Here is a 26,095-nt window from a genome sequence, read left to right as displayed (position 1 = left end):
TATTCACGACTGGAGCCTCAGTGACTGCTTCATTAAAATGGTACTGTTTATAACAGTACCAAGATTACTAGATTTCTGTGATGAAAAGAGAGAATACACAGAAAGGGCTTAGCATAGGGCCTAGCACATGGTAAGGGGAGAGATAATGGCTGTTACTGTTATGGTAAATCCCATACGCAGGTGCACCGCAATAGCATGGAGGTGTTAAACTGTGACTGACAGTGGCTCCTGTCCTCTGAATGGGACTGCCCCATCCACTACATTGATTTCACAAGTCACAGAACCACATTTTACACAACTGAACTGTTGGCCCCACTCAGCGTGACAGTAAAGTTTTATGTTGGTATCATTATTTCATATTACGACTAGTTCTACCTGTGTATGATCCACATTGTTACAGTTACCTGCTTTCCTCTTCCAGCACACCTGTATGCTCCTTGTTGGCAAAACTGCTTGAGTCATCACTGTCTCTAGAATGGCTAGACTAAGGCCTAGAATATATCTAGTACTTAATATTATACTTACTTGCTGGATGAAAGAGCAAAATAATAAATACTATGAGACTGGATCTTTCCAGCAATCAAGTGTCTCTGTGCACAGAGGTTGAACATGTATTTATTTGAGTGTGGGGATGCACTTTTGCTCTGAAAGTCAGACAGGGTTACTGACTCATACCTCTGTACACTCCTCAGTCTACATACATGTATGGATAAGGGGGAAGGAAGGAGGCATGGATGTGTTCATTCAATTTTTTTCCCCATCTAGATGGCATGGGAATGATTTGAAGTATGCTCACTAGGATGAAACCTGCCTCAAATGGCTGCCTGAGGGCAAATGGGAACCAGTATCTGTAACAGAAATAGAAGGACTGCTCCCCCTAAGGAAGTAAGCTCTTGGGCTATCACTCACAGGGCCTGCAGATATAAGCAACATCACAGACAGGCAGGCATGGGGTATCAGAAGGGTAGTGTCCCTAGTTCGGGAGATCTAAGAGATCTAGGCGCAGCGTATATGATAACAGGAGGAAATCTCAGAGATCCCAGATGGTCAATGTGTTTCATTTTGGCTCCTTCTTTCCTTCTTTATACAATCATCTAAATGCCTTTTATAAACCAGGCACTGTGAATGCACCTGTGGATAGAACAAGCAAAGGCCCTTGGCCCTCATGCAGCTGCATGAGAGTCTGCTGCCTCAAGCCCTGGGTTTTTCAGACAGCCTTTTTTAAAGACAGGGTCTCCCTCTGGCACTCAGGCTGGAGTGCAGGTATCCTCAGCTCACCACAACCTCAGCCTCCTGGACTCAAGTGATCTTCCCATTTCAGCTTCCTGAAAATCTAGAACTACAGGTGAATGCTACCAGGTACAGCTAATTTTTGGGGCATTTTTTGTAGAAATGGGGTTTTGCATGTTGCCCAGGCTGGTCTGGAACTCCTCGGCTCAAGCAATTTGCCCGCCTCGGCCTCTCCCAAAGTACTAAGATTATAGGTGTGAGCTACTGCACCGCACCCGCCTCAGACAGGTTTTGTGACACATCCAAGCTCAGTAAGAAGAGACATAGTTAGTGGGGGGGCAGGGTGGCACAGTCATTCATGAGGATAAGATGAGTCAGAGGGAGCACTGCATATTTGCCAGGCCTGCCCAGGCTCCTAGGTGAGGCCCACAGGTAAACTGATAAGCTGACATGATGGGGAAACAGGACCGTCATGACCCAGCCAAGTCTTGGAGAGGTGAATGAGTGGAGGTCTGGGTACAGAAGGGGTACAGCGACAGCACGTGTGGAAGCTGCAGCTTTGCCTGTTTTTTTCCCCACAGCCAGAATTTGTTTTCAACTGTAGAAAGGACGGTACTGGTCGAGCTCACAAACCATTCAGTGAGTTGCAGATGCAAATGCACTATTCAGTATCATATATGAAATAGGGAAGACTAGGGGAGGTGGACATGAAGAGGTTAAAACCAGGAAGATGAAGAAAGAAGCCACTTTAAAAGAGATGGAGATTTAAACCAAAAATAAAAACATGCCACCCTAGTGAGTCCTGATTTGCTGGCTTAAACTGTACTCCTGGGGTTTGCTGGACTGAATGACTCGGCTGTGGTCCTGTGATAAGTAATTCATTCATCCAAATCTATACCCCAATTAGAAGAGTCTGCTAGATTCCAACAACTTCCTGGCTCTTTTAGCCCCAGAAATAGTGTTATATTCAATTCCTTCCATCTTCACAGGTCCCCTGAAGCAAGAGGCTACTGATGACACTTGCACCCCTAATGGCACGCCTGGACAAAATTCTGCTGAGCAGAGGGTTTCCTAAGTTTGGTGCAGAGATTCACAGATGGCTTGTAAAGAAAAACAATGAGTCAGAAGCTGATCAATCATCAATCATCTCTGTCTCTAACCCTCTTGAGGAGATCAGCCTTGCTTCTCGCACCAGTAAGAAGTCCAAGAAGTGTGTGAATCCCATTCATGCTGCAGACATTTGCTTCTTGGCAGCTCCAGTTCCCCATTTCCAATGTGGATTGGAATAAATCACTTTTAAATTGCTCAGAGACACAGAGAAAGGAGTCAGAGACAGAAAAGGTTATAGATGCAAAGCCTGACTGGTCTTTCATGTCATTATTTCAAAGCCGAAGGTTCACACATTTTGGAGCCTGTGGCCATGTCCCGGGTGTGAGGGGAGCCTCAGCGATATGCTGCCCCATCCTTGTCATATTTGCCAAATGTCTGAGCCATGATTCCACTCAGAGTATTTTAATATACTCTACTCAAGGAGCAGGCAATAGGTAATGGGATCAGTGACATCCTCTATACTGGGTCCCAGTTTTTCAAGGATGAACATATACCCCTCGTGCTCTTTAACTGAGGCTGCAATCCTTGCTCATTAAGCAAACTCGGACATCTTGGCCTGGGCCTTCCCTGCCTCTTTTCTTGTCCTCCCCTGGACATCAGTGATCTCCATTTTGGCCTATTTCCTACTCCCTGACAGGGTAATGGATGGTAGGTAAGTAAGGGTTCTTTTAAAATTCGCAAAGCTGAGAGAGACATTCATGAGGTTGGGTTAATAAAAGTGTGCGAGACAGTAATGACATGCTGCTGAGAACCAGCTCTGCCAAATGTTTTTTAAAGGAGCTTGAGCTCTTTCCACAATCCGATGTGAAAAAAAGTAAAATGAGGCAAATGGCAAAAATAGCACTGCCATTAAAAGGCCCAGGCATTCTGATGATTCTAAAATGTCAGCCTAAGACAGAAGGTGATGGAAAGCAAAGAGTGAAAACTAGAGAACACACTTCACTCCTGGATAATCAAAAACAGTCATCAGACTACAGATGACCTTGGAAGGAAATAAAATCTTAAAAGAAACCAGCTCTTTGCCCAATACGCTAAAGAATCTGTCAAATTATTTTATTCGTGGCATCATACAAATGCCTTGGACATAGAAAGGATCAAATACATTTACAGGTGGAGAAACTGAGGCAAAGAGCAGATATACATTCTTTTGGCTAGTGGGTGTCCACTAAGCGTTCTTAAGTTTGAGTGTTTATGAGGACAGTACATCAAGGGGCTAGCAGAGCCTTAATTTGCAATTAAAAAAATCATGAGTTAGGGCCACCTCCAAGACGACCCTGGCTTACTGTGGGCAAGCCAAAGTCTCTAGCCTATTTCCTCATGTTCAAAACAAAGTTAACAATAATACCTGCTCTATCTACCTCTTAAGGCTGTTGTAAGAATCAAAGAGGCTAGCATATATGAATACACTTTTTATAAATGCAGTATCACATGATGATTGAGCAATCGAGATTATGCCATAGAAGTCCACCTGCTCAACCTCTCTCCCCTACCTTGAACATGAAAACAAAGCGAGCCAGAGACGGGAGCTGAGAAATCCACTACTGACAATAAGCTTCCTTGTGCTTAGGACATACCATGAGAGAGATCCACGTGCCTTCTTCACACTTGCAACCCTTGTACAACGCCTAGCACATTGCAGCTACTCAATAAATATTTGTGAAATTCATGAACAAAAACTTATTAATAAACCTGAGGGAATTTATCTAATACACTGAAGTGCCAGTCAACCCTTCAAGGCCAAACTTTGGTTTCTTCACAAGTTCCTGAACTTCATTTGGTACTTCCATGGCAGAATTACAGAAAGAACACAGACCGCTGGGTGGACTTCCCTACAGTGTCAAAGCAACGGGTCATCACGCTACTGCTGAGCAAAACGATCCTCAGGGGCTTGCCTGGCTACCTCCACCACATGGTCTGAACTCTGCCTCCATCTGTGCCAATCAGACCCTCACATCCCCTCATCCAATTTTACCTCCACTATTTTTCAACACTTAGACTAGCTGGGTTGGCTTCTAGCTCCTTCCTGAATATGCCATCTGTACCTCCACCACCTGACTCTAATTCCTGTCTGGCCCACATGCCAGGTGTGTCTACACTCCATCCATCTTTCGTCTCTTGCATCTCTCCTGATGCTTGCTCTTCTTCCCGAGCCCACAGGGACTTTGCCCTCATCTGAACTTCTTCACTGTCCAATGCGTACTTGGTGAACAAGGAGGTATGAGGAAAAGCTGGTTGGGAAACCCACTCCTTGAATGGTGATGACTGGGTTGGGGGAGAGTTCAGCACCCCTGCCTTACTATGAAAGCTGCTGCTGTATTGGAAGGTCTGTCCTTCCAGGCAGGGCCTTACCTTTTCCATTTGCAGCCTTATCCCTAGCCCCTTGCTTGACACCTAACACTGAGTAAATACGATTTTTGAATAAATCAATGGACAAACGTAGCAATCTCATTCCACAATTCACTAACTTTTCAGCTGCCACTGGTCTAGCAAACTGCTGCCCCAAAATAGCCAAAAGAGTTTATTGCAGCATTGAAAAAACAAGCATGAAATATTCTGATCACATTTTCACAGCCAATGGCATTAACCTGAACACCACATTCCTGGTGAATTTTTACCTTGGTTTCTCGAAGAAGAAACTGCAGGTCTCGTCCACTGAGGATACCATGGTTTTTCACGTAACTGGGAATATTCTTTGTGCTGGAGCCATAAACAGTTGCATGCACTTCCATGTATGTGTGAATAATGTCCAAGTAGATCTTCTTATTCTGAAGAGGAGAACAAGCAGAAGACATTTCTCTTTGTCTTTCATTTGCATAACAACCTGTGTCATGGACCAGAACTTCTAAGACTAGAGGTCACAGAGTTCTTAACATGCAGATCACAGGAATTTGGCAATCAAACTGCTAAAATTTCTTTTAAAAGTAATCTGAATTGACAAATGGGATCTAATTAAACTAAAGAGCTTCTGCACAGCAAAAGAAGCTACCATCAGAGTGAACAGGCAACCTACAGAATGGGAGAAAAGTTTCACAATCTACTCATCTGACAAAGGGCTAATATCCAGAACCTCTAAAGAACTCAATCAAATGTACAAGAAAAAAACAAACAACCCCATCAAAAAGTGGACAAAGGATATGAACAGACATTTCTCAAAAGAAGACATTCATACAGCCAACAGACACATGAAAAAATGCTCATCATCACTGGCCATCAGAGAAACGCAAATCAAAACCACAATGAGATACCATCTCACACCAGTTAAAATGGCAATCATTAAAAAATCAGGAAACAACAGGTGCTGGAGAGGATGTGGAGAAATAGGAACACTTTTACACTGTTGGTGGGACTGTAAACTAGTTCAACCATTATGGAAAACAGTGTGGCGATTCCTCAAGGATCTAGAATTAGAAATACATTTGACCCAGCCATCCCATTACCGGGGATATACCCAAAGGATTGTAAGTCATGCTGCTATAAGGACACATGCACACATATGTTTATTGCGGCACTATTCACAATAGCAAAGACTTGGAACCAACCCAAATGTCCATCAGTGACAGACTGGATTAAGAAAATGTGGCACATATACACCATGGAATGCTATGCAGCCATAAAAAAGGATAAGTTCACGTCCTTTGTAGGGACATGGATGCAGCTGGAAACCATCATTCTCAGCAAACTATCTCAAGAACAGAAAACCAAATACCGCATGTTCTCACTCATAGGTGGGAATTGAACAATGAGATCACTTGGACACAGGAAGAGGAACATCACACACTGGGTCCTATTGTGGGGAGGGGGTGGGGAGGGATAGCATTAGGAGATATGCCTAATGTAAATGACGAGTTAATGGGTGCAGCACACCAACATGGCACATGTATACATATGTAACAAACCTGCACGTTGTGCACATGTACCCTAGAACTTAAAGTATTAAAAAAAAAAAAAGTAATCTGGTTGGACTTTGAGGACATAAACAGTCATATGGCCATTATATAATTATGTAAGAAGAAATACATTATATGTCAACATATTACTGAATACCAACTGTATAATTTTGCAAGAAGAAATACATTATATAGCCAACTGTTTTGAAGTATCATCCTTGCTTTGTAAATTACCAGGGACCTAACAGTTGCTTTTGGCTCTTCCTACCTCTATGAGAGGAAGTTTGGGGAAGGACAGCCTGGGGAAGGCAGTCAGTTGGACTGGAATATTTACCCAGAGATGCTAAGCTGTCCCAGAGGAATACAAACATCCCCAGCTCTTGCCAATGTTTCTAGTGATGATTAACTCATGTTGTCAGAACTGGATCCCACCTAAATCGGGATCATGGGAAGATGAGAGTTTCTCACAGCTGGAGAGATAATGAGAATACTCAGGTAGATAAAAGTAGAAAAAGAGAATAAATGTCAATTTTGATGAGCTCCGAAACATTCAAGAGTAGTTTTACTTACAGTATTAGAAGCAAAACCAAACCCCTTTTCTTTTATTTGTAGGCACTGAATTTTGAGGCACATTTTCTAAAGCAAAACTACCTGTGAAGTGGAAGCAAGTTCACTTTTTCTATCTCTGGGTTTCCCTGTAACTAAACTGTACAAGCTGGGGTTTGTGGGTTTTTCTTTTCCTTTTTTTGGGAAATTTTCAAAAAGTCAAGTTCTGTAATGTTTTCCAGTTGTATAAAAGTAGGACAAGGTTTCCTCATTCTAAGCCTGTTTTCAGACACTCCAGGCAAATCTAATAGCTGGTTTTGTGACTTAAGACCACAAGGGACACGGGGTGTGGTATCAGCAGCCAGAGTGCAGGGAAGCCCGGAGGCAGTCTGTAAATGAAGCAATTCATGATCTGGTCTCTGCCATTCACTGCCCTGGTGATATTACCAAAGACCCTCAACTTCAGGGGAAACATTTCAAGTGATGTATCAAAAGTCTTCATGACTGGGAAAACTGCACAGTCCACATTCTTCATTTCATACACCAGGATGACTTTGTTTGCAATGAGCAAGACCACCCTTGCCACCCTAATGTATGAATAAAATGAACAGTGGGACTGAAAGTTTAATTCCATGCCATGTCTGGTATGGCCACAAGATGCTGAACTCATTACCTTAGAAATGTATACTTTTAAATTAGTACAGACGCTTACACCTACCTGGCATATGTTAGTTTGAAGGGTTCTAGGATATGGTTCATTGTGCTAGATGTATCTGGTAACTCCTGCCTCCACCCACAGCTCCTGTTAAGTAGGCAGGGGGCTCTGTTACCCTGCCCCACTGCTGGCTGCTAACCGGCCCAGGGTGTGTCTGACCTGAGGGGACCCAATCCTAGGCTGGCCAGCAGCCCAGGAATGATGTAGCAGGCTCAGGAAGGCAAGGGGAGCCAACCAGATGCTCTCTTGGGAACTCAGAATCCTTTATACTGGGAGATTACTGCCAGATGGCCACTGGCTTTAGAGCAAAAAGGTCATTTGAGCGTTGAAGTCTGGGCAATTACAAGCCAGATAACAAGTTCTGAGGAAACTGGTTGCCAGTTTTGGCGGGTTGGGTGGGAAAAGAACCAAGTAAGGGCTAAAGGAGAGGGGAAGACACAGGCAGTCGGTAATAAGAGCGACCCAAGAACGTGACTACAACCAAAACATCACCACTGCAAGCATGACACAGAGAGAGAGAGAAAGAAAGGAGGAGTAGAATGAGAGTAAGTACTTCCAGAGAGAGTGGGAAAAGAAAACAGAGAGACAGAGGAGAAAAACCAGGGCCTAGAGCTGCTCTGGCTCCGATCCCATCCACAGTGGTTCCCTATCCTAAATTCCCAGGTCCCTCTGGATCCTTATAATAAACTCAGCTCTTCCCAGACCGCACCCCATATTTTTACTTGAGTTTCTCTGGGTGGATTTCACTCATCTACAAGGAGACCTCTCGGGACAGCTTGCTGGCCTTAAAGCAGGAATTGGGGGCTGCAGATGGGGACAGGCATCTCTCCTTTACACAAAAGGAGGCATTTTGCCTAAAAAGTCAGTTGCCAACTACTGAAGATGGGCCAAAGACCACTAGGCTGTGTCTGTGGTGACCTACCGGGCAGACCAGTAAATAGTCCATTTGGTTCCTGTCCTAGAGAAAAATATCCACTGTAGACACACTCAAGATTAGGGTTCCCAGACTAAATGCCTGGGAAAGTAACAAGGTACTAGATCACATATGTATTGCCATTAAATCCCAGAAAAGGCTGGGGCTTCTTGAAGTATAACAAGGGGGCAAGTTCAGGCAAATATAAAGAGTATATGTAAAGACTAATAAAGTATATGAACTTACTTTTAGGCATGGTAAAATCCAAAACTAGAGATTAACTTCAGAAAGGATTTACTAATTTCACAAATGTGAAAATCTCAACAGCTGATTAGAGGGGAAAAAATGTTTCAAATATAACTTTAGCCTTTGACATTGATGTAACAATTAGGTACTTCTACCTCAGGTCTCTTGTTACCACTTGTAAGAGTTCTGAGTAGAATCTTGGTGAAGATGAACCACGCTATCTATTGCAGGTAAAGGTGCCCCAGAAGGCTTTCATACCAAACTCACAGCCAAGTACCTACACCAGATTTGCACCTGTGGTTCTGTCCCCCTTCAGGCTCCATGGAAACACATGTTGAATTAGTCACACAGTTCTGTATATTCTGCCTCCATAATATCAAATTGGTCTCCTCTTCTCCAGGGTTGAAGGTTCAGTTATTGCCATCAAGGGGCTCAAAGGATCCCCTTCTGTCTTCACAGACACTCTTATCTTTTGTGTTTAAGATACAGGATATTCAGGATTTTAAAAATTAAAGGTGTCCTTGTCTGCCTTTCCGCTATGCATGGGAAGGCTCAAAGTGGGGAGGGGGTTAGAGGTAAGAGACATTTTCCAGCATACACTCCCCCTTCCCTTCCTTACTTTGGTCATCCAGGCCCAGGGTGAAGGTGACCATAGGTGACCACCACAGACCTGGATGTCCCACTGATCTAAGAACTGGATCAAGATCACTTCTTAGAAAGCTTTCCTTCTCCAATTTAAGAGACTAAGGTCAAAGAAAATTATCTGCTCCAAAAACTTTATCACCAACAGATCTCTGGAGATGCAGTCAAAAAGGGCTTACACTGAGTATCACATCACAGCATGCAACCACCTCTGTCGCCCAAAGGTTCCAGCTAAGCAACCAGCAGCCCCCCTAATGCTTTTATTCTCTAGTTCAATTTAAATTCCCATTAAGAACAACTGATCTAACTGATTAAAATTTAAATCTACCTAAGCTCATTTCGGGGGAGGAGATACAAACAGAAAGGAGAACGCATGCCGGAGTCAATGAGCAGTGTTGTCACTGTCTCTTCAGCTGTTTATGGTCGTAGCTGGAGGCAGGTACATGTTCAGAACCAGTCATAAGATATTTAGAGCTTGGAGAGAAAGCTTTAGAAAAACAATTCAATCTACGCAACACTCCTGTAAGTCCACAGCAGGGGGAGTGGTAGAATGCAGAACCAGAGAATCAGAAGCTTTCCCCAACTTATTTTAAAACATTTTTAAATTGATACATAATTGTACATGTTTATGGGGTATATGCGATATTTCAATACATGCATACTACATGTGATGATCAAATTAGGGTATTTAAGGTATCCATCACCTCAAACATCTATCATTTCTTTGTGTTGGGAACATTTCAAGTCCTTTCTTCTAGCTAATCTGAAATACACAATATACTGTTGGTAACTATAGTCACCCTAGTCTACTATTGAACACTACAACTTATTCCTTCTATCCAACTGTATGTTTGTACATTAACTCACCACTCTTTATTCCCACCTACCCCTTTTCCCAGCCTCTGGTATCTATCATTCTATTTTCTACCTCCATGAGGGCCACCTTTTTAGCTCTTGCATAGGAGTGAGAACATTCGACATCTGTGCCTGGCTTATTTCACTTAACATAATGATCTCCAGTTCCATCCATGTTGCTGCAATTTTTTTAAATGGCTGAATCGTATTCCGTTGTGTATGTACACATTTTCCTTATCCATTCATCCGCCGATGGACACTCAGGCTGATTCTGTATCTTGGCTATTGTAGACAGTGCTGCAATAAACATGGGGATGCAGGTATCTCTTTGATCTCCAACTTCCTTTTTAGCTGGTGAATTAGGGTATAGGAACGTTCTTTGGTGAATGGCATTATCCTCCCCAGTAACGCCCCTGCTCTCCACTGCAGACATACGTATTTCTCCTGGACATCTTTTCCCCTCATTCATGCAGCATCTTATGACTTGTCATTAAAAAAATTCTGTAGCTCAGCCCAAAGTTGGCTCCTCCAGTGGTGAACATCTGTGAGTCTTAGGCAGCGGTACTCCTCCCTGGGAACTGCTGTCAATCCCTCTCCAGGGTAACAAAACCAGACTGCAGAGGCAAGTGTGTGTCCCACTCCATGGAGGGCAGAGAAAAATTTAAGTCCTACAGAGAAGGCCTAACAGGACAGAGTGGCAGGGTCTCGGTCCACAGCTCAGGTCATCCAAAATGCTGAGCACTGGAGCATTTTCAACTTCGGATTTTCGGGAATAGGGATGTTCAACCAGTTAAGTATTTGCTAATATCCCCAAATCTGAAAAAAAACAAAATCAAAAACACTTCTGGTCCCAAGCATTTTGGATAAGGTGTACTCAGCCTGTAGCGGCTTCTCCTCTTTCCCCACAAATATCGAAACTGGCCTGTTACACGGTTTTACAAACATATAATAATGAATCTTGTTTTTTATTTAAGAAACACAAGGCCACAGAGTATGCCTTGACCAGAACCAGCCAAGACAGTCCTTTACTGTTACTGTAACGTAACTCCTAGGAAAGTTGAGGCTGGGGCTGTCAACTGCACAGAATGAAGATCTTGTAAACCTCCCTCCACTACAGGTCACCTCCATTTGCTCTGCCAGCCCCCTCCTGCATGAACTGTTACTGTAATGTCTGGGCTGGGCTCGTTGTCTCAACAGTGGCATGCTCCTTAGGAGCGCTTTCAGACTGTCCCTGCTCCTCTCTTTTTCAGTCAGTGCTCACACAAGCCAGGTTGCCCTGTGCTGCCAGATGGGGAATAATCTTACCATGGGATGGGGTGATGGGGCCCTTCTTCCTAAATAGCATCACAGAACTATAGGGGCTTTAGATCTCTGTGAGGTGAACCAAGGCTGGTGGCAAACAGGACACAGGAAGGAGCAGGGCAAATAAAACCCACCTCCTTTCTCTCTTCCAGACTATTCCAAGGTAGAGCTCCTCCTTGCAGGCCTTTGGGGAGAGTCCAGGTAGCCCAGTGTGCTGCTGTGTCTCTGTGGCCCCTGGTGAGGCAGGAGCCAACATGGTCAGGCACACCGTCTGTTACCCTGTACTTCCCTTTTCCTTCATCGTTGCTGCCCTGGGTTTGCAACACCCTCTGCAGCAAAACACTGGTATTTTAGTCTTTGTCTCAGGCCCTGCTTCCTAGAGGCTGTGGGCTAAGACATTGTCTATAGGCTCTCACCCCTTCAACCCATCCTCCTTATTGTCACTAGTTTCCAAAACTCAAAGTTTTGTTCCCCTATATAAAGGGCTTCCCAGTACTGCACACAAGGTGCTTCACAATCTGGGCTTCTGCAAGCTCTCCGGCTTTAACCCCAACTATTCCCTCTGCCACCTGCTTAAGGTCTCTGCCTACACTTAACTTGTCCCTCATTCCCAAACCTCTCCTGCTCTCTCACACCTGGCCTGCCACTGCCAAAGCCCAAAAGACCCTTCCCTCCTCCCTCCTTTTCTTCTGGATGGACTCCTGCCTCTTCTTCCTTTACAAGCAGGCAGTCCTGGATCCACCCAGGTGAAGGTCATTGCTGTCTCCTCTGTGCCTTAACCATCTTCCTGCGTGGGCTGTACTGTCACTGGATGTTCCCAGATGGCTGGAACTGCGAACTTCTCCAGGGCAGAACCAGTAGGCTCGGCAGAGGCCTGGCACAGGACGAGTGCTCAGTAAATACATACTGGCTGAGTGAGAAAAACAAAGAGGGCAGGCACACAAACCACAGGGCGCTTATGGACTTGTGGGAAACACGGATCTCGGGCACGGCACATTCCTTCACTTTCTACCTGCTTCCAGCAAATGAGCTTAAAGTCCACGACTACGTAAGTGTGTATTCTTATCAAAATCAAAATAAAAACAGAGTTGTAAAACTTAAAAGGTATATTTTATAGTTGATTCATCCTCCTTTTTATATTGCTCCTAAGTACCACGTTCACTTAGGAATTGCAAAGCAAACAAAAAAGAAAAAGAGAGGAGAGAGAGACAAAAAGAAACTACCTCATCTGCTTGCTCCTGAAGTCTAAAATTCAACAAAGATGAAAAATTCTTTTATTCCAAGATTGGAGGTAAGTTCTAAAATGCAAATCTCTGTGAATTTCAGCTGTGTAGGTGAACTAATTTACATTTCAGAACTAATTTAAAGTCTCTGTAGTCCTTGGCTCATTTACCTCAAGTAACCACCCAAGGTCAAGGTATGTATGTATGGGGGTGGTCCTTGCTGTGTCCCACTCAAACCTTGTGGGGCTCTGAAAAACCTCTGAAAGCTAAGACTCTCAAAGCCTGTTCACCTCTGCCTCTTCCTTCCCAAACCCTTACCTTTCTAGGAGAAAAGATGGTGCTCAACGATTGCAGTGGCGCAATAAGGGAAACCTTGCTCTCTTGTTTCCAGCCCAGTCTGTGGTCCACCTATGGGCCCACGGGCACTAAAAAGAAGGGAGTCTGCTTCCTTTCATGTACTGGCCTCCACATTTAGTCTTCGCTTGGTCTCATCTGGTATAAATTAGGATTCATCTTGGGCAATGGGTCTCAAGTATGATACTGAGTGGGTCTAGAATTTGCCTATCTGGGGGAAGGAACGGGAGGAAAGAATAGCCACAGCACTTTACTTCTTATTCTCTACTGTCCAATTAGGTAAGAATTTTGGTTTCCACTTCAAAGACAGACATAGGCAGATTTCTGAGGCTAAATGAGTGGTACGGAAAGAGAAATCAGTCCTGTATTTGCAACTTGATAGCAAATTTCTCATCTATAAATAGGAAATAATACCACTTTATGGTTCTTTTAGACAACTATTACGTGTGCAGTGCTGAGCCAGCATTGGGAATAAAATGCATTTAAAATATGTTTAAGTATGTACCCTTGCTTTCAAAAACAAGGTGCTAATACTACTCCAAAGGTATAAAATGGGACAAGCTAAACATGAGAGTCCTGAGCTGGCTAGCACCTTCACATCACTGCCCATGTGGAACCAGTGCTTATGCCCACTCTACATCTCTGTCTCAACTGCTCAGTGTGGTCTCTATTTTCCAGCACTTTTGTTTTTCAGGATTTTCTCTGCCTTAGCACAGAGCTTTCTGCCATTTAACGAACGGCTCCTAAAGGACCCTGGGGAACCACCAGCCAGTTTGTGAAAACAAGAAACGCTTTGACTCAACTCCTTTCTGCTTTAAGAAGGGCAGGAGGCCTTCAAATTGCAGAGGTGGTTTCTCTTTTCCTCAGTGCAAATGCAGTCACTTATGGATAATGATGTTCCTTCATCTATTCTGATTGACATGGTCCTAAAGCTACAAAATCCACCAGCTATATACCATGCAGAAAACAGGCCGATAAGTTGAAAACACACCACCACAGCCCAAATGTGTCCACAGACTCCTCCATGAGCTTTCTGTTTTCCACCTCTCTGGGTGGAGCCACAGAAAACAGACTGTGTAGTGACAAAGAGGGCTGTCACAGTGGAAGGTTTTGCCTTGGCAAACTGAAATTGCATGCTTCATAGAATCCCTAAAGGGTCAGGAAATCATGGACTGAATATCCTTTCTTGAAAGGGAGGAGGGGATACCTTGATGAGCTTTGGCCAGATTCTGTTTAAAGGCAAGGGAGAAGTGTCTGCTATTATTACAGGACCATCCTGTGAGAGGAGTCAGGGAAGAATTTTGGAACACTGCATGGTCACACTGGCAGTGGGTGTGATGGGGCTTCCCCTGACAATTAAACTGAAGCCCCAAAGGCCAGGAACCAAAGCACAGAGGCCAAGTACCACCCAATCACATCGGTAAAGAATAAATTAAAAATAATATGAAAAATATAAAGTAATACCTTAATACTTTTAAATCACTTTAGCGTATTCCTTTGTAACAAGAAGGGGGAAGAATTCTATCTATATATTGGTCTCTCTTAGTAAGGAGTAACATTACATTTTGTGTTTTCCAGTATTAACTGTTGTAAATCTGTGAGGGATTCCATCAAAATAACACTCTTCATATATTCATGTTAAAGGACAGCAGTAGACGTCAATCGATCTTTACTCAGCTGGTCAAGAAACATTTTAAAAATTAATTTCAAAAAGTTTTTTTTCATATGAAGCAAAATATAAAAATAAGAACACACACAGTGACTGGCAGAACACAATTTCTGTAGGCCTGAATGAAAAGTAATTGCTTTTTTGTAATTTCCAACTTTTCTACTTGTAATTATCTTACAACCAAGGGAGAAAGATAAGACCTGTCTGCAAAATCACATTTGGCAGCTCCAATGGGCACGTCTCATATATAGTAATTGTGTAGAAATCTGGGAGGTGGGATGAGTGGAGAAGGCCCAGTTTCACTGGAAAACTAGAAAGGGAAAATGGTGTGTGAGGCAGGGCCCATTTCTATGGGATGGTACACACCTTCATCTTTCATCCCAAGGGCCTTACCTTCCTGCCAGCCTCTCACAGTTAGGAATAAAAAGGGCAGCCTGAATTCAATGCACCACACATAAGGAAGGAGTTTATACTCCACTCAACATGCGTGTGCTTCTCCTTGGATCCTTCCAAAGCAGTAGGTGGTGGGGGCGGGGGAGGGCAACCAGGACAGCTCCATTAGGTTGATTCTGAATTACATAAATCACGAGACCAGGCCACCATGTTGTGGAGAAGCATGGCAGCAGAGTCAAGGGCTGAAACAATTTCACTCAGTGCTTAACTTACTGTAAAAGAATTAATCATATGATTCTAGAGTAGTATTTGGAGATGTCCCTCTCTTTGAAACCCCAATAGATAATAAAGGCACCTCTCTGGGGACACGAGGACAGCCAGATTCAGTCAGGTCGCAATGCCCTTCTTGGTGCCGTCCCAGCTCTTGATTTCACTGTCTGCATGGGGGATGAGACTCCAAGTAAGACATAATTTAATGTGCCAGGAAGCTCTCATTGTTATAATAATTATACGCAGGGTAAACAGCACTGCTTCAAAAAGACAAGACTTTTTGAAGATCCTTATGCTTGGCAGCTCTTACCAGCAGTCTCACAGAAGGGGTGGCATTCATTACTCACAGTGGAGATGGGAGAATTGGTCTCTGTCCGTAAATAGCCTTTACACAGGCAGGCCAGCCCTCCCACACTGATCTGAGGTAATCTGGCCTTTTCTGGGGCCCTATCCATATTTGTGTAAAATTTAGCAGGCAGTTTGGGGTCAAGAATGAAGTAATCTGTGTTTTTATTCCAGTTCTCTGACTAACTTCTTATGGGACTTCGGCAAGTTCCCAAGGTTCGGTTTTCTTATCTGTAAAATGAAGGAATATTAAATCTGCCCTATTATCTCACGTGGGTATTCACAGAAACAAATGAGATTTTTAAATTATTATGTGAAGGCATATTCTTTCTCTCACACACTTGCTGTCCCCAAGGCTCATGCATCTGAAAGAGCTCTACCCAGCACTTAGTTATGGCGGAGATAGGGCATACCATGGACCTCAGAGGATGTAAGGCCTTCGTGTGGTATGGGGCAGACCCATCCCTCACCAAACGGCTTCCTGTCCTTGATGCTGGGCCCACTGACCCAGGGGTACCACCTTCTGGGTGAGACGGCACAGGCTGGTTTCCACTACGCCACATCACTGAGGTGCATTTCTAGTTTTAAGCTCTAGTTGTAGGGCTGTGCTAGCTAAATTTCCTTGCTGAGGCACTCAGCCCCATGCCGTATGCATTAATATCCATGGCTTCATGATGATGGATGTGTCCATTGGTAATAATGTACATAATCTCTCCCCTCAGAATACCTAGTGTCAACAAGCTGTTGTTGTAGGCTGGGACCTGACATGTGACAAACCACGCCACTTAAAACATAAGACTCTCTTGGGCTCCTTCCTTCTCCTGCTCCCACCAAGCTAAGAACAAATTTCTAAATTCCAGGCACGATCTCTTTGTATTTGAGTACAGACTGAGATTCTGATTCAGGTATAGCAGTGTAAGGTCCCTTTAAAGGACACCTGACCACCAGGCTTTAAATGAAGAGCTGATTTTTAAGACAGAGGCTAAAAATATCCTCTCCATCCCTCTCCTCAAAATAAATCACACGCCTCTTGAAATTTATTCACCTCATGCCTGATTTCTTAAAAACATGAAGATAGCAAAAATAAAAGTGATCAGCCTAATTAGAGTGCCTTCGAATCTGAAATGCTGCAAATAAACATATTTGAAAGGAAAAGCAGCTGAAGTGTCTAATTTGCAAGCAGCAGTTTGAAAACAGGAACAATTAAAATACACTGGTAAAGCAAAGCTGAGGTCTCATACTCATCAATGGTTTCGGAAAATCTCTCACTTTCTACGTACTCCCCCCGATTTCTCCGGCAGTTTGTGAGTGCTGAAGCTTTGCCTCATTACCAATGCCAACATGACACACCCTACAGAGAGGTGTGTCTATAAGAAACAGGGAGAAGGACCCAGAGCCAGGAAATCAGGATTTCGAACTCTGACATCACCCTTTGCTGGCTATATGCCCTTGGGAAGTGGTTTCACCCACCTGCGCCCGGACTCTTCAGGTAATAATCACCCTCCCTCCTGCAGAGGCCCAAAGGATCACATGAGATAATGTGGTTAAGTGACTCAAACTACAAAGGATTCTTCTCATGACTTCTCAACCTTATGGTTCTATTCTAGCCAAGTCTTTCTTCTCCATCCCATGTCCAGGGTTGTTAGACTAATTGTCTGTGTCCCCCAAAATTCATATCCCCGCTGTTGAAATCCTTATGCCCCCTGTGATGGTACTAGAAGGTTGGGCCTGTGGAAAGTAAAGAGGTCACAAGGGTGAAGTCCTCATGTATAGGAATAGTGCCCTTTTAAGAAGAGACCAGAGATCTAGCTCACTCTTTCCACCAGGTGAGGATCAGACATTGGCTGTCTATAACCCAGAAGAGGGCCCTCACCAGAACCCAACCATACTGGCACTCTGAGCTCAGGCTTTCAGCCTCCAGAACTGTGAGAAATAAATTTCTGCTATTTATAAGTCACCTAGTCTATGGCACTTTATCACACAGCCCAAACACTCAGCCAAGGCTAACTAACTGTAGTTTCCAGTCTTTGTTCAAGAGACTCTCTCCTGCTTAGAAATGCCATCCTGCCGTTTACCACCCCAGGTAAGACCCCTTTTGAAGCAGATCACTAACGGCACCACCTACCTCCTCAACTCTCTCAGCACTCAATCCCCATCCCCAGCCAATGGAGCCCTAATCCTCTGCTTATTGCTGTCTCCCACCTGGTTAAACACTGCTTGAGAGTTCTATATGTCCCCTCCTTTTACTTGATTCCAAGCTTCAGTGGGGCAAGGACCTGATCAGATAGTCTAGATCAACAGCATCTGAAGTTACTCAATTGACACATGCTAAAAGAAATAGTAGTCCAAGAAATGAAGACCGTTGGGGTCTGAAACAAGGCAAAGAGGCAAAAAAGTCTGAGAGTTGGCATAAAAGATGCTAAAGAAGTAATGTTTATCCAGTAAAAGAAACCATATAGAGAGGTTGGATATGGCCCACTTCAGTGGAGACCCGGGCCCAAATAACTTGCTATGTTAAAGGAACTCTGCAGCAACCATTTTTACCAAAAGTCAGTGACCATTATATTTCAGTTAGATTTGGGGGCAGGAGGGTTAGGGGGATGTGTTTTCAGAAAGAATACATATCATGTGACTTAAATTTGTGTTTAAGACAGACTCTTCCATTAAAATAACAGTAGACATAGGACAAGGTTAAAGTCTTTGGAGAAGTCCTACGTTTTAAATGGTTATGGTGTTCTGCCATGTGATTTGAATACAATTTAATTTCTGAAAGCAAAAGAAACATATTGAAATAAAAATAATTCCTTTCTATATTTTCTGACAAAGTAATTGAAGCTCGATTTTGCTTTGGTGTTTGGTTTGATTGGAGGGTAGCTGTTTCGCTGGCACCTCAAATGGTGCCTGATCTAAAAAGTGAACCTCAAAGGGGGATGCACAAAAAAATAGGAACGTGTTTCTTTACAGTGTAATATTTGTATACCATACATACCATTATTCTACTCTCCATTTTTATCAATAAATTAGTATCCATATATTGAGAGGTCAAACTCAGCATTTTTTCATTGACATGGCTCCAACAGTCAAAAACGAACTGAAGACCCAGTGGCAGTCTGATGCGTGGAATGGAAGGCTTGCAAAAAACTGCAGGAAGGATTGGGAAAAACTGATGAAGCCACACCAATGCCCTGCCTGTCCTAGTTATTCGCGTTCTCAGTTTAGAAAGAATTGTAAAAAGAGAATGATGATATTTTCTGAATTCCAGTTGAATGTGAGAAAGGGAAAGTGAACATGTTCAATAAAAGGTTCACAAGAGGAGGCATTTGGTCTCCTGTGTCCTTAACAGAATTTCTGAACTCAGGATCACATAGCTTCTCTCCAAAGGAGTCACCTAACACTCACTTAGGCAAGAATACAAGTATTCCAAATTTATGATAGGACCAGCTTGAAATAACCTGTATTAGTTTTGATTCCAAATTTATTCAGGTCACCTTCGCACACCATTAACTCAGTTATCCACCAAGCCATTAGACACCACATGTGCATGACTACAGGCCTCAGGGGCTCCAAGAATAAATTAATCACCAGGGAACCTATCTAGTTGGTTGGTCTGAGAGTTCAGCTGGGAAAGCATATGGAGTAGCACAGAGGCTGAGGCTAAACTCCACTTAGAAAAATTAAAGTGAGAAACAGCCTTCCTTTAAAAAAGGAGCAAATCTGGAAAAGACAGAGGGTGCTAGCTTAGTGCAGATGTTGTCTAGGTCTGTTTCCTGAGATGACTTTTCAGAGATTCCCAAGCTTAGTCTTTACAGGCTATATTTACTAGTCAATGTAACATTACTTGTCAACATAGAATGCAGTGGACTGGAAAACAAATATATTTAAATTAAATGTGTTCATAAAGACACTTAGACTATCATTAGCAAGTACTAATGAACTAATGGGTCTAGGCAGTTATTCTTAATGGCTGCTAACATGAAGAAAAAAGCAAGATAACCGGACATTATGTGCCTCCTGATGCCAATACCTCAAAACCCCTTATGAAGTAGTCCTGCAAAAATCAAACCTGGGCCGGTGGTGGTGGCTCACACCTGTAATCCCAGCACTTCAGGAGGCCGAGGCGGGTCGATCACTTGAGATCAGGAGTTTGAGACCAGCCTGGCCAACACGGCGAAATCCCATCTCTACTAAAAATACAAAAATTGGCCAGACGTGGTGGTGTGCACCTGTAATAACAGCTACCCGGGAGGCTGAGGCAGGAGAATCGCTTGAACCGGGAGGTGGTTCAGTGAGCCAAGATTGCACCACTGCACTCCAGTTTGGGCAAGAGAGCGAGACTCTGACTCATAAAATCAAACCTGAATTTGATCAGGCTGCTGTATCTTACCTACCAACTTCAGAAAATATACTGGAGAAAGACCATAGTTACGCAATTAGTAAAATTCAGACTGTGGGCAACTCTACAGGATAAATAACCTGGTTTAACAAATAAGCTCCCATTAAAGGAGACTTAAAGAATATACCCAATCACAATGTATGGATCTTATTTGCATCTTTATTTAAATAAAATGAAAAAATTGAGACAATCTAAGAAATCTTAACCCTGTATATTTCAATATTAAAAAATTTACTGTTAATTATTTTTAGGTGTAATAGCAGTGGGTTTTTTTTTTTTTTTTTTTTAAAGATCTTCATATCTTAGAGATACATACTATACTGAAATACTTTAATAATGAAAGAATAAGATGTCTTAAATTTCCTTCACAATATTCTGGGGGCGGAGGGCAGATAAAGAGGAAACATGACTGGCTGTGAGTTGATCATTGGTGAAGCTGGGTGAGAGGTACATGGGGGCTCATTATACAATTCTTTTATTAGAAATGTTTCACGGCAAAATTTAAAGAAAAAGAGTCACCATAGTTCATTCTGAGAAAAGCTTTCAAATACTCACAGTGGAGAGAGACAACACTTTATTTTTCATTGTCCTTGACTTTTTGGGAAGAGGTGGCAACTTTTGAGCTTTAGGTACCTTCCATGTTAGTTCTGTGCCTCCCTTCTACTCATCTTTTGTGCATCCTTCTAAAATCCAAGGCTCTGATCCCCATGAATTTTAGCTGGAGATTTTGTAGTCTCCTGACTTCTCATTATCGGAAAAGCTGTTGTCAAAGAATTACATGTGGAAAGTACCCTGATTCTTTAACAATCACCTGATAAGTCACCTTTCATTGGAGGTCTCCATTCTTAGTCTTCTGTTCAGAGGCAAATTCCCATCACTGGACTTTGGAACTCTTGGGTACACATTTGAATACTCAACCATCTGTGGCTATAAATGGGCAGCTTTCTTCCAATATTCCTGTCTTTTTGTTCCCCTTCACCAAACTATTTTGTGCTGTTCAGAACCAAGTCATTAGGATGACAACGATTCTCCTCCTTCCCTCCAACATGAGGTAGCATGCGGCAAGAGCTTGCTAGGTGTTTTGTTACCAGATGCAGAAACTTCTAGCAGAAAATGGTTCAGCCATGTTAGTGGGCATGGTGCCTCCTGTGTGCTCAGCTCTGTAGGAAGACTTCACTTGCCTCATTCTAGCTAATCCTTACAACGATCTTAGGTAGAATAGACTGCTGTTTCCACTTTACAGACAGAAAAACTCAGGCCCAGAAACTAGCCTAAGGTCCTCTAGTCCTCTAATAAGTTAGCCAACAGAACCAGGATTGGAACACAGTTCTTAACCAATATTCTATGAAATCTAGTTTCTGTGCTGGTTTGGTAAAGAAAATGTAAAAAAAAAAATATATATATATATATATATATTTAATAAATTTAATAAATATATTAAATAAATAAAATAGATATATATATATTTTTTAGATGGAGTTTCGCTCTTGTTGCCCAGGCTGGAGTGCAATGGTGCAATCTCGGCTCACCACAACCTCCGCCTCCCAGGTTCAAGCAATTCTCCTGCCTCAGCCTCCCAAGTAGCTGGGATTACAGGCATGTGCCACCATGCCCAGCTAATTTTGTATTTTTAGTAGAGATGGGGTTTCTCCATGTTGGTCAGGCTGGTCTGGAACTCCCAACCTCAGGTGATCTGCCCACCTCAGCCTCCCAAAGTGCTGGGATTACAGGCGTGAGCCACCGCGCCCGGCTCATACATATCTTTTATCTGGCCAAATGGTCTCCTGTGTATTCTTAGTGTGTTAACATTTCGTTATTTTCTATTTTAATCTTCCCTCCAACTTTTCCTTATTTTGAGATATCCCATATATACATATTTCCTAAGCATACAGCACTACCTCTCTACCCCTTTATCTAATGCAAAGATATCCCCTTTTCCTTATGAACAGAATCTCACTTTTACTTGGGGCAGCAATAGTAGTTGAAATTTCCTAATCTCCCTAGTAACCAGGAGTAGGTAAAGACCAGACACAGCTTCAGAGAAAGCTCTTTAGAGGGGGCTGCCTCAGCAGAGAAACATACACTCTTTTATCCTTCTCTTCTTGCTTTTGCCTCCTGAGTGAATTGAGGCCCTAATGGCTAGAGCTTCAGCAGCCATCTTCGACCAAGAGTGCCTCTGAGGGCAGATACCATTACTAAGATGACAGGGTTGAAAGACAGAAACAGCTGGAGTCCCTAATAACAGACCACCAAAGTAGTCCAATTTACTTATCTTTTTTAAGAGAAAAAGGAAATTCTCTAAGAGATTTTTTATGGTATAATCTAATATTCACATTTGAATGCAATTCTTAATTTCATACACTAACCCATTTGCATGTTCTGACTACAGGAAATTTTAATGTCAACATTTGATTTTCTCTATGTAGTCTCTTGTTTAAATGACACTTCTAACTTTTCTGAGGTCATTCCTGTTTTTTGCTTTTCCTATCAATGGTTTGTTTAAATATTTCGTATTTTGCCTCTGACAGCTTCTCATCCTGATGCTTAAGTGACTTTTCCATGGTCCAACTGCAAGCTAATTTTGCATACCTCAAAATAACACATTATTTTATTTTGCATCAAAATTTTTACCCTGACACCTTTTTGAGAATTTGTCACCAGCTCAAAATGTTCCCAGTGCTTACCATGCTGTGATTCCACCTGACAACAAGGTGCTTCTTACATCTTATCTCACCTTCCGAGGTTCTGCTGTTGACTAGCACAGCTTTTTAGTTGTTCCATATTTCCCCCAGCTATTAGAACCAATATGACCTTATTTTATATGCCCTAAGTAAAAATAAACAAAAAACCCCTGCTAAATCGATCTTCTTTTCAATAAGCATTTATCAAGTCTAATCATCTGTATTTCTTCCTCCTCCCAAAAATAAATATTCTCTTCAGTGGCTTTATGTTTCCCTGGTGTCATACTGTCAAAACTTTTCATTTTTTAATTGTCATGCTCCATATATGTTTCATATGTATTTATAAATATCCAACCTTATGCGTGTACCTTTGTAAAAACCATACACATGTCTAGAACCTGATCTTTGAGGCTTACCTTACTACCTTGAATTTTGGTGGCATTAAAAACTATGTTGTCCTCTGCCCTCCATTTGTGATTGAACACCCCAGCTCTACTCAATCAGCAGGTGAGGGCTTCTCAAGTCAGGAGACAATAGCAAGAGAATGAGGGGCTTTTGATGGCACAAGAAGGATTAAGTGACTAAAGACATTCTAGTCACACTTTTATTCTTCCTTCTCTTTGGATTTAATATATATTGCAGTATATACATGCTGTCTTGACATAAATGCTGACCTGAAACTTAATGCTTATTTGATATCTGCTTGATTTTTTGCTGGCTATTATGAGGCAGGTTTTGCTACTATTGCTGTTTAATGCATAACAGTATTTGGAGACATAGACTCAGAGAATGAAGAAAGAAGTACAGTTGGTTCTGCAAATATGTCTGTTTCTCTAATGTCAGTTAGCTCATAGACAAAGGATAAGTAGGAAATGATGTAAACAGAACATGTAAGTCACTTTGGCTCATACACCATTTTTCTCTAGCACATTAATATTTTGTAGAATCAATAACAACAGTTTAATATAAGATACATTTACTCAGCTACATGTAGTAATCTGCAGAGGGTATAGTACTGTATACCATGACTAGTTTCCAGCCCAGTATGTGTAGCCATGGCTCTTCCATGGACATGCTCCTGTGGAGTTCTCTTCCATCAGGAAAGGTCAGGTGCATCTTACCCTTCTTTCTATAAAGTAAAAGTAGCCTCAAACCATTCCCACCTCCAGCATGCTAATTTGACCTTTTTAAAGGTAAAGCTGTATATTTACTATAGTATTTGCTTTTTAGGTTTTAACTTTTTTCACTCTACCATTTTTATTTGGATTGTTATTTTTGTAACTACTGTTGTTCAAAACTGTGTAGATTTGATTTGCAGTGGTTTGGCCCTTACTTTTATCGTAAGTTCTATTATTTTAATTTGCAGTTTTCAAGATTTTTCAGAAATGCAGATATCATGATATAGTAGGAGTGTCTGTACATCAAACTTCCTAAAGGTAAGTGTACTTCTGGTATCATCAAATGTAAACTTGAGAAATTTAAGTTAAATGTGTAATTGTAAAAATCAAATAGTTAAAAAGAATCAGTATTTTTTTTAACTGAGATTTTGTTTTACTAATATTTTGTGGTTCATAGTTCTAATAACAACTAGGAACTGGTAAGAACTAGGAGTTTGGTTCTTATGCACAAAGGGGTTTGGCTCCAATGAAGCCGGTGAAGAAAGAACCCTGAAAAACTGAACCAGTTACATTCAACACATTTACTTTCAAAGGCAGGTTCCAAACAAACCCTCAATCAAGAAGGATAGTGGACAGGAAGGAACTTTTAAGGGCAAGAGCATTGTATGCCCAGAGAGAGAGAGAGAGAGAGAGAGAGAGACTGAGAAGGCCTAGGACTTGGGCACAGCGTACATCTGGATGACAGGATGATGACTCTTCTTTTTTTTTTCAAGGGCCAGATAATAAATATTTTAGTCTTTGTGTACCATGAGGTCCCTGTTGTACTCAACTCTACCACTGAGGCTCAAAAGCAGCCACAGACAGTAGTAAACAAATGACCTTAGATGTGGCCCACGGAAACTTTATGGGACATCAAATTACATAAAATTTTTATGTCCACTATACCCTTCTTTTGATTCTTTTCTCAATCGTTTAAAAACATAAAAATCACATTTAGCAGCCAGGCGCAGTGGCTCACACCTGTAAACCCAGCACTTTGGGAGGCCGAGGCAGGCAGATCACAAGGTCAGGATATTGAGACCATCCTGGCTAACACGGTAAAACCCCGTCTCTACTAAAAAATACAAAAAATTAGCCGGGTGTGGTGGCGGGCACCTGTAGTCCCAGTTACTCGGGAGACTTAGGCAGGAGAATGGCGTGAACTCAGGTGGCGGAGTTTGCAGTGAGCCGAGATCGCACCACTGCACTCCAGCTTGGGTGACAGAGCGAGACTCTGTCTCAAAAAAAAAAAAAAAAAGCGTAGCTCGTGGGCTATACAGAAACAGGTGACAGGTATGTGGGCTGGAGTTTGTGAACTACTGATTTAGAGCTTTGAGATGTGTTATGGTGAGATTAATTCCTGTATTATTAATATAAAAACAACTGGATACCAGCTGCAGAAGTGGACAACAGCAGTATTTAAAATAGCCTGGGGCAGCCAGCAGGAACAAAACAATTTCAAAAGTGAATCTTTTAATGAAGTACAGTTCAATAGCTAGATTAGTAATGAAGTACTTGACTAATACTCTCAGTGCTTGATTTAAATTGGAGGCATTTGGTATTTTATAAGAAGAATACAAAGTTCATTAAATTGTGTATTGTTTAATAAGCAGAAAATTAAATGCTCAGGTGAGTATGTTAATGGCTAATCACAGCAGTCTTACCTAACCACAGCAGACATCATTGCTCATTGTTTTTTATTCAGAAGAGTGAGAAATAGGTGATGAACTAATAGAAAAAAATCCTTTGATGCAGGCAAAATAAAAACTGATACCTATATACCATGAACATTTTACTATAAAACTATACCGCTGTCTCTTAAATCTCTTTAAAATGTCGGTAAGTGTGAAAATGTTTTCAGAGCAAGGTAAAGGCAGCCTCCACATTTTTGTGAATTTCCCCATTATTTTACTGGTATCTTGACTACCCCAAATTTAACAGCAATATTTTAAAAGGACTAGCCTCTATCAAATCTTTCCAAAGCTACCAACTAAGTTTATATAGAAGTGAGTGCTCTTACTTTTCACATTTATATTTCATCGGTTTATGTGTTAATGATACTATATAATTACAACACGGGCATGTGGTATGAACAGGTTTGGTAGTAAACTCAACACTTGATGTGCACACAGCTCAAGCTGTGGGTGCAGAAATTCATGGGGGC

General features: G+C 42.1%; 1 protein-coding gene across 1 annotated transcript in view; it reads right to left on the bottom strand.

The window, feature by feature from the left end:
* Positions 1–26,095, bottom strand: part of MGAT5 (alpha-1,6-mannosylglycoprotein 6-beta-N-acetylglucosaminyltransferase) — a 327,486-nt gene that overhangs the window by 41,357 nt on the left and 260,034 nt on the right. Inside the window, exon 12 of the mRNA XM_025405318.1 lies at positions 4,956–5,105. Coding sequence (XP_025261103.1) covers positions 4,956–5,105 — 150 coding nt within the window. The remainder of the gene's footprint in view (positions 1–4,955; positions 5,106–26,095) is intronic.

This window comes from Theropithecus gelada, chromosome 12 (assembly GCF_003255815.1).
Source record: "Theropithecus gelada isolate Dixy chromosome 12, Tgel_1.0, whole genome shotgun sequence".
NCBI lineage: Eukaryota > Metazoa > Chordata > Mammalia > Primates > Cercopithecidae > Theropithecus > Theropithecus gelada.
Note: the sequence above shows the minus strand (reverse complement) of the source record. Positions and strands in the feature narration are given on the sequence as shown.